The 10,065-nt window shown below is 40.3% G+C and overlaps 1 protein-coding gene across 2 annotated transcripts in view; it reads right to left on the reverse strand.

The window, feature by feature from the left end:
* Positions 1-8,303, reverse strand: part of TMEM168 (transmembrane protein 168) — a 31,869-nt gene extending 23,566 nt beyond the window's left edge. The window contains exons 1-2 of one of the 2 annotated variants that reach the window (XM_043589297.1): positions 8,190-8,303; positions 2,130-3,386 (exon numbers count right to left, since the gene is read on the reverse strand). In XM_043589297.1, coding sequence (XP_043445232.1) covers positions 2,130-3,257 — 1,128 coding nt within the window. In that variant the 5' untranslated portion in view covers positions 3,258-3,386; positions 8,190-8,303. Of the gene's footprint in view, positions 1-2,129; positions 3,387-7,509; positions 7,769-8,189 lie in introns of those variants that run through there. The other variant, XM_043589298.1, reaches the window with a different exon arrangement.
* Positions 8,304-10,065: the final 1,762 nt, after the last annotated feature.

Raw genomic sequence — 10,065 nt, forward strand, 5'->3', positions numbered from 1 at the left:
ATTTTAAGGGAAATTAGAAAATACCTTGTGAGACAGCCTAGTACTAGTAGGTCACACACATAGATCAATGGAACAAAAAAGAGAGCTCAAAAATAAAGCCTTACATTTATATTTCATTGATTTTGGACAAAGGCACCAAGGCAATTCAACAGAGGAAAGGATAGGCTTTTCCTAGAATAATTAGAAAGCCCTATTAAAAAAAAATTAGATCCTTACGTCATACCATAGACAAAAATTACTGCCAAATGGATCATGCACCTAAATATCAAAGCTAAAACAATACAATCACTAAAGAAAACTAATTTATAGAAGAAAATCTTTGTGACCTAGGGTTGAGCAAAGACTTCTTAGATAGAGTACTAAAAGCACAGTCCATAAAGAGAAAGCTGATAAATTGTTCTTCATAAAATTTAAAAGTTGTAGTCTTCAAAATGTGTCATTAAGAAAAAAAGATAAGTCACACACTGGGAGAAAACATTTCCAAATCATATATTTCTAAAAAAGGACTTGTATGCAGAATATAGAAAGAACCCTTAAAACTCAATCATAAGAGAAATAACTCAATTTACAATGGGCAAAAGATCTGAATAGATACTTCAACAACAAAGACAAGTGAATGACTAATACATTAAATGATGCTCAACATATTAGTCATTAGAGACATGCAAATTAAAGCCACAAAGAGATACCACTCCACGCCTAAATTGAGAAGCAGTCTCAAGTAATTCAACTTTAAAAAAGAGTAGAATGGAAGGAGAGAATATGGAAATTGATTCTCTCAAAATCATTTTTGCTGACATAGTCTTTGGAAAGCTTTTGCTTACCTCCAGTGGTACACATACCGCTGATATAAGAAGACCACTGGTATAAGAAAATAAGAAAGGTACAGTGACTTACAAAATAATTGGTTAGCAGGATTTGATGATCTGGAAAGGTATCAAGCATGAATGAGCCTGACTTCAAAACAAAAACAAAAACAAAAACAAAGTAGTTAGCGCTGGAAGGCTGGAAAAGGAGCTAACCTGATAGAGGGTAGGGAAAGGAAGTAGAACTCTTTAGCAATTTCTGACATTATCCTCCATCATCATCAGGATCATGGTTCTAATAGTCCCCTGCACTGGCAAATGAGGAAGATGGTCTCAGGCAACACCCACAATGTTTTTATCACTTAGTTGACATCCACACTGGCTCCCTGCCCTAGCCCACACTTGACAAAAAGGTACCATGCCCAGGCAAGTCTCTCCATCTCCCTTTAAACACTCACATCCAAAAATCACTCTGTAGCAACTGCAGCGAAGAAGAAAATTGCACCAAGTACAGGTGACCTTCCTTTTTATCCTACATCCTAATCTGATGTACTCAAACTACAGCATTTCTCGCTGTAATAATCATTTGTATGCCTGCCTCTTCCCTCTCCCATTAGACATTGTGACTTCTTTCAGACAGAGACCTTGAGATCTTCAGCAACCTGTAGAGTATCTGACATACACTGCAGTCAATAAATGTTCAAAGAATGGAAGACTAGGCTTGTTAATATTATAAACTCCAACCATGCAATTTGAGTATCCTTGTCTACAAAAGACCTTTTTTTTTAACATCATGGGCAGCAAAAAAGAAACCCATTTTTTCTTTCATAGGAATGTTATATAGCTAATCACCTTTTACTTAAATAGGAAATGGCTTTATACATATAAAAAAAAATGTGTTGTAGTAAAAAGACCAGGAGCTAGTTAACATGGTTAAGGCTAGTACCAGTGACTCTGGATATGTCTTCGATGGCTTTCAGTTTCTTCAGGCATGAAATGAAAGGATTAAAGTGCAATCTCTAAGCACCCTTCAAATGTTAATATTCTAAAGATCTTTATCAGTGTTTAAAAACAATTAGAAGGTAGGAGGCATGTCACTTGCTGACTATTCCTAACATCTTGGTACCTCTCTGCTAGAGAACAAACTAAATTATACTGTCTATTCATTCAGTACTTCAATTCCATGAACAAAAATAAGCACCAGGAAAAAGAGTCTCCTTTTGAAAAGGACATGACTTTTGAATTCTAATAATTTAGCTCTTGAAGCATTTAACCACACATCATAGGTACTGACATAATAAACCAAACTATATATACACTTACCTGCCAGGAAACTGCTCCTAAAATTGCTGTTGCAAGAAGACTAAAAAAAACTAACTGTTCTGAAATTAAGCAAAAGTGACGCATCCCTTTGGATGCCATGATTCTATCAAGGCTATTGTTATCCACCCTGTGGGTAAAATACACTTTATGGCAGTCATTTAACTTGGTATGGAATCCCCAAAGAGTTAAGAGAAAAATAATATGGCAAATCATCCAGAAAATTCCAAAAATGGAAAAGCCTGGTATTACAAAATACCAGAGGTGAGTGTCTCTAAGTTTAAATGCTGAAAGAATAAAAAAGGTAAGCTCAATCATTCCAATGAAAACAACTGAAAGTCTTCTGCATATTCTTCCACGATACAAAAAGGGTTTCCACCTTTCAGTCACTGAAAGTCCGCTAAAATAGATGTCAAGGAAAGGGTCGGTTATCAGGCAGATAAAAAAACATGCAAAAGCAATTGGATTTTTGGGAGTTTCCAATGAGGAGAAAAACAACAAGACTGCAAAAATAACTAAGTTTGGAATAGCTAAGAAAGACTTCATTCTCAGGTCAATAATCAGCATGGCCAAAGCTACGACAAGTAAAATGACACTCAGAGACTTCTCCACCAACATAGTTGTGCTGGCAATAGCAAATCCAACAAGTTCCAGAAATTCAACTGTGGTTAGTAAAGTGGGTCGATGACGGACATACCCAGAAATTCTCTCCACCAAAGCACATAATATCCTTAATACTATGGAAGTTAGAAGCAAATATTTGGTTGATTCTTCTTTCACATCATTTTTAAAGGATGAATTGTCAAGAAAACATAGGAGGCCAAGCAAGAATCCAAACCAAAGATTGGAGAGACTCAAACTTGCCGCTTCCATTGAAAAATAATAATAGAGTATGCTGGCAATTCCAAGAACAAAAAGACCAAGAATAAAAATTACCAAAATTAAGGAATTTGCTGTTTTTTCCCATCTTACATAAAGACCTAGGCATATAGCAACCAGTAAGTTGATTCTGGCTAAATAGCCAAGATAACGCACTGAAGAATGCATATTCACTTCTCTGTTTACTTCTTCCAGTCTTGTCATTGCTAAATAGAGACAATGACTAAAGCAGTAACGCAGTGATTTACACATGTAATCTGGCAATTTGGGCTTTCTCCCCACGTTTCAAAAATTATCTGCTTGTATTTCATTCAGCAAATCCAATGTATCCGTAACTCCTATTTCCACATTTCCTCTGGTGGAATTTTTGTTTATAGTGATCTAAAACGAAAAAAATATATATGTCAGTGTTAATTTTATATAATTCACCTTTTCCACCTATCTTCTTTGTAAAAAATAATAAATGAAATATACAGTTTCTTCTGAAACCCAGTTTTAAATTTGACTTGCATGTATCTTAATGGTAACTGTCTCTGGTTTAAAAATTCACTTTATTCAAACCAAAATGGCAGTGTTTCTACTTAACATATGCTAAGACTGTATGACTAAATCACCACCAATGAAACTGTTTTTCCAGAGACTAAGCCATTCTTGCTTCAATATTTGATTTTTCAACTACAGGCAAGTATGAGATATTCAACCTGGCTTAGGTTGTAGCAGATGGATTTGGCACGATCACAAGCTCCTCAGCAGCTAAAAAGAATGATGGACTTCACCCTCATCTTCAATTTGAAAAGCACTAATACCCAATAATAGCAACCATTACTATCTGCCGAAAATCCTCTACATCTTTTTACAAGGCAGCTCTAACATGCTATAAAATCTTAGTCTTTACATTGTTTAACGAATATGCTTATTAGAAGTAAAGTATTAAAATTAGTCCCTAAAGTTAATCTGTAATTTTCCCTGTAGTTTTGTCTCCACTAAATTACTTGGATTATCAAACCTCCTTTCTAAATCTAGATGCTATCTCTGTAGCAAACCAATTCCTGAACTTTCTAGTTAAAATTGTAAAGTTGGAATGCTAACCAATATTTATTGTAAATTAAAAACCTTATAATTTTACTTTTAAAAAGTTAACAATTATTTGTTAAAGGACCCAGATAATTATTTCAATCTTTGAGTGCCCCCCAAAAGTTGCACTTAAAGCATGACAGTGGTCAAAAATGCTTTAACTATCTGCCAGATAACTGTTCAAATTTTCTAGTATACTGTTTCAAAAGAACTGATCCATTCAACAGTTCACGGTCACATTAAATATCCATGGAGAACTCAACTGGATAAAAATTCAAAAAAATGACTTGTTTGTGATCAGCTTATTTATACTTTCTTAATAGGACACTAAAAGACCTGACAGAAACATAAGATAACCTGGAATTAATGTTAATTATCCATTTGGCTGGAGAAGAATGTCAATGAGTGACAATCTTACAGTCTCTGGGATGTTCCAAGTACTATTACTAATTCTACTTCTTACTAATTCTACTTCATCAAGTATATTTTTTACAGATAATCCTATTTAAGTATTCTGATTTTCCTCAATTACATTTTCATCCAATCATTTCTTACTTATGATACCATACACACTAAAGAAAATGTCTTCCTCTGTTTGGAAGGACAAAACCTTATTTTGGTTTTACCTTTTTTCCCCTAAGCTTAAGACACTGAAAAAAATCTAGAATACATTGTATCTTTTTAACATCACTCCTGTATGTTATATAATCATTCAGTGACTATGTTGGCATGTATATCCTCAGTTGATCGTACAGTGTGGGCTTAGACAACTGAACACTGCTGGAGAAAAAAAACAAAAAATCACACACCAGGCTAAATGGATGCCACTCAAATCACTCTCCCATTCTCTGTGACTATCATCCTCTCTTCTTCTAGTCAAATCTCTGACACCCATTTCTCACTGCATTCTCACTATATGACTGCCTCTGACAGAGGTGTCTGAAGAGAGCTTACTTGGGTTTCCAACCCTACAAACCCATGTCTAACCTACATCTCCTGATACAAGAAAAGAAGGATGTCCCTTCCCTATATAAGGGTAAATCTTTCAGCCATATTAGATCTGTTTTTCCCTCTACCTCTTCCAGAACTTGTCTCCTCTCTCTCCAAACTCCCACTCTTATCCATTAGCACTTAAAAGAGCTTTGCAAATGTCTGAGTTTATTTGAGAGACAGTGAAAGTATATGTGCACAGGGGAGGGGCAGAGAGAGAATTCCAGGCAGACTCAGCCCTGTCAGCGCTGAGCTGGATGAAGGGGTCGAACCCATGAATTGTGAGATCATGACCTGAGCAGAAATCAAGAGTCGGATGCTTAACCCACTGAGCTACCCAGGGGCTCTGCAAAGCTCTTTTTAAAAATAACACTGGGGTGGGGGGCCTGGTTGGCTCAGTTAGTCCAGCGTCTGACTCTTGATTTCAGCTCGGTCATGATCTCATGGTTTGTTGGTTCAAGCCCCTCGTCGCTATGTGCTGACAGCTCAGAGCCTGGAGCCTGCTTCGGATTCTGTGTCTCCTTCTCTCTCTGCCCCTCCCTCGCCTGTACTCTGTCTCTCTCTCTCTCTCTCTCTCTCTCACAAATAAATAGAACATTAAAAAGTAATAATAATAATAATAATAATAATAATAATAATAATAATACCGGGGCGCCTGGGTGGCTTAGCCAGTTAAGTGCCCGACTCTTGAGTTCAGCTCAGGTCATGATCTCAGGTTCATGGGATAGAGCACCTCGTGGGACTCCATGCTGACAGTGCAGAGCCTACTTGGGATTCTCTCTCCCTCTGTCGCTGCCCCTCCCCCTCTCCCAAAAATAAACTACTTAAAAAAAAAATACCAAAAACCAGAAACAATAGAAACAATCCTCACTCATCCCCATCTTCTCTTCCAAGTTCAATCTTCTGTCCTCTTGACAGATGTTATTTGATTGCTGCACTTCTCCCACCACTAAACAATGGTTCCCACTATACAACAAATTGCTCTGCCAAATTCTAAAATGAGCGGTAAGCTCCTAAAATCAATGCGTACTTTTCACTTATTATCCTGCACTTTTTTCAAACGACGTTTGACATTGCTGACTCCTCTCAATTTCTGAAACCTGTCCGCCCTTTAGCTTTCAAAGACTAAACTCCAGATTTTCTTCCTAACCCATTGATCTTTCCTTCTAGGTCTTCTTGCAGACTCTTCATTCTCAATCCATCCTTTGGCAATTCAATCCCAAGTTTAGGCTTTTCTCTCACTATATACTTTCTATGAGCAATCTCATCTATTTCCATGTTTCAATTATTCTCTCTCCCTAATTACACACATATATTAATCTATGTGATAGAAATAAAAGCACCAACTCTGTTTGCTCTTAGAGTAAAACCTAGAAAAAAAGGTAAACGTAAATTGTACCCATAAATCCATATCGTAGAATATACGCAACCACACTGCCAAAATCACCATGGCAGCATATTTTTAAATGGCTAGTTTACAAAGTCTTTCCATATTCTGACCTTCAAAAGACAAGCTGGCTGAATCAGAGAGTAAAGCAACAAAGCATCACAATCTTTTCAACTTGTCTGCCATTAGTCGATTCAATGAGAAATTACTTGACAGACAGATAAAAATGGAGCAGAGAAGAGTCAATTTGCATAGAGGAAGTTCACTAATAGCTCCCAGAGTCTATTTTATGAAACCCACATACTACTCTAACCCTCCTCTCCTTCACCGCCAATATTTAATCCTCACCAAGTCTTATCCTTCTTCCTATACACATCTTAAATGTTTCTACTTCTTTCCATCCCCAAAGTCAAAATCCCAATTTTGGCCACCATTGTCTCATGCTTAAATATCTCCCTGTATCTACTCTTGCCTGCTCCAAGAAGCATCCCTTTTAAAACCAAAAATTTGTTAGGTCACTCTGTTATGTAAAACCTGCCAATGGCTTCCCATCATCTTAACCAATAAAGTCTACATTCCTTAAAATGCCTTATAATACTCCCCATATTGGATGTGAATAACTTTCCTGCCTCATCTCTTACCACTCTTCCTCTTGAACTGTGTATCCCAGCCACACTGACCTTTTTCAGCTCTGTACTACACCACTGCTATTCCCTCTTCAAGTATACTCCTTTCCCTCCTCCTATCCCCAACCCAGTCCTCACACCTGGCTCACTCCTACTGTTCAGGTGTCACTTAAATCATTTTCTTACTGAGATCACCCCTGACCCATTCATATGATCCCTGCACTTCCTCTATAATAGCAGAATACTGATCATCATTTAATATCTGCATTCCCTATTAGATCACAAGGTCTCTGAAAGTTTGTCTTTACTACTGTGTACCCGTGTCTAGCAGAAATTTGGAATCAAGTAGGTATTCAACAAATACCTGAAGAAATAAAGTCTAATACAGAAATAACTATAATAACAATGCTAGTTATTGGACACTTACTAATACACAAAGAGAATAAAGAAGTTGTCCAATATCCCACGGCTCATAAGCAGTAGAGCTAAGGGAGATTCCATAAATGTTTGGAATTACTCTATCCTTCGCTGAATTCACCCAAATTCCTCCAAACCAGTTAGTTCTCTTCCATGTCCTCCCTCTAGGGAATGGCTCACTAGAGTCAAAGCCACACTTTAACATTTGCATCAGCTTTGGACTCAGAAACTATTTCTGTCCCATCTAGGGGGAAGCTTCAAAAGCTAAAAGAACCATACTGAACAGCCAGGGGCGGGGAATTCCAGAGCTTTGCTTCTATGAATTCATGTTAACTCTTTGGGCCCATTAACTACGAGAAAAATGGCACCTTAAATATTAAATCTCTCAGTACTGGGGCAGCAACAGCAATTCTTCCAGAAAGAGCCCGCCTGTTCTCTACCACCCCTCTACTTTCGGAGAAGGCAACCACAACTGCGGACCCAGCTGACTGGTTAATCACGGAGGATACGGAAAGGCACACCCCACCTTCCTTCCTCCGACCCCCACCGTCAACTACTCCCGGGGCAGTTAATGGCAATCCCGGCCCCAAGAGACCGGCTGGGCGGAGCTTGGGGCTCGAACTATGCAGAGCCCTGGGCGGTGTCTGTGCTCAGGTCTCGCCACCCCGCTGTTCACCCGGACCCCCCTACCTGACTCGGCCGCCGCCACCAATGCTCTCTCAACCCACGGAGTCGGCTCTGGGGCCAACACAGAAAAGGGAGGGTCCTTGGGGCTGAGCCTGAGACTCGGAGCGGGAAGGTGGCACGCCGGGAGCGGGGGGAGGGGGGTCGAGGGCCTGAGGCCACACGCACTAGTACAGGCCAGTCTCGATGGAAACTTTCTCCGTTACCGGCCGGGCCGCGGCCGCCATGTTCCTACCGCCGAATCCGCGACGGTACGGAACGCCGCCGGGGTCAAACCGGGCGGCGCGCTTCCTCCCTGAGGCCCGGCCCCCCTCCCCGCCCAAACCCACCGCGCCACTGCCGTCCCAGGTGCGTCCGGCCCTGCGCTGGCGCACACACCCCACCTAGGTTGCTGGCCGAGTCCAGCGTCCTTCGCCTTCTGGGACTTGGAATCGGCCGCGAACCGGGAGTGGGAAGACCACAAAGGATCATGTAAACCGTGCCTATGAAGCCTCTAGGCCGCCGCCTCGGGCTGGGCCGAAACTGGGGCCGGACTGGCGGGACGGCCACACGTGGGCTGTAAATACCGCAGGAGGCTTTGCTGTTCTTTAGTATTTGGCATAGTGCATGGCTTTGTGTCTGCTGACCGGGAAAAGGCAAGCTCCTTAAGCCCTCCTTCAAAGCCCTTCTCGCCTCCTTTCCTAATTAAGACTCATTTTAAATCACCGCCTGGGTCTTTACGCCACCGACAATGCTGAGCTCCCCCCCTCCCCCCATTCGTCCCCCTGTCCCTTACATGTTCACCAACCTCTCTTCCTAAAAGCCATTAAAACGCCCAGGCCTCTTACAGGCAGCGCTTTACAACAGCTGTGGACCCGACGGTTTGGGGATTTGGATCCTGGTTCCCCTTCTCTATGCGCAACCTCAGTTTCTCTGATTAAATAAATAAATATTAACTAAACCTTCGTTGCAAAGGTGTTGTGAATGTACAGGGAAACAATATACTTTTTTCTGGCAGAAGGTAGGCCCTTAAAAAGTATGAATTACTCTTCCCTAAGAATAGCCCTTCCTGCCTGCCTTCTCTCTCTTCCATCGTTTTCTACCCCTTGTAGTTCTTAGGTCAGTTAATCTCCCTGAACCCAGTTTTCTCATGTGTTAATGGGATACTAACAATATCCACCATACAGGGTTGTCATAGGGATTAAATGAGAAGATACATGTAGAAAAATCCCTTACAATCTTTAGATGTTTTATATCCTTTAGGATAAAGATCAGAATCCTTCAACAAGTTCTGTAGTCTGGCTCTTTTTTTACCTCCGGCTTGACATCACAGAACACTCCCTCAGTTGTCTGTACCCCAGCATGCTTTCATTTCCTCTGGGACATGTCTGGTTTTACTCACCATTAAATCCACCCAATGTAGTAGTGCCTGATACATAGTTGGTACATAACTATTTGTAAAGTAATAGTACACAGTATGACTTCAACAATCACTAGTTCTCTCCCACTTATTTTCTGTTAGTGTCGTCTGTTCCTATATCTGCTAATAGAATGTGAATTTCTTCATTTTTATTTAATAGATGTTGGGGGTCGAGGTGGTCAGCACATCTATAGTGATGAAGCACTCTCAGGCTCAGATTCCTCATATGCAAATGAAAAGTATGAGATTGTGTCCAGCCTCCTGTGTAACTCTAAATACAATCGCGAGCCGTCTCCCAAATCTGTAACTCTGGCTCTCTGGAGAACAAGTGTTCTACTAGGGAAAGATAAGATACAATAGGCAGTGAAGGAAAGGTTAGTACCTGAGGTCCCTGGGTGGGGAAAAACACGTATTTTGGAACAATACTGGGAGGGGCTGATTACAACAAACTGCCTCAGGCGTTAAGGTCCCTCTTAAGAATGT

This window comes from Prionailurus bengalensis, chromosome A2 (genome assembly GCF_016509475.1).
Source record: "Prionailurus bengalensis isolate Pbe53 chromosome A2, Fcat_Pben_1.1_paternal_pri, whole genome shotgun sequence".
NCBI classification, from domain to species: domain Eukaryota; kingdom Metazoa; phylum Chordata; class Mammalia; order Carnivora; family Felidae; genus Prionailurus; species Prionailurus bengalensis.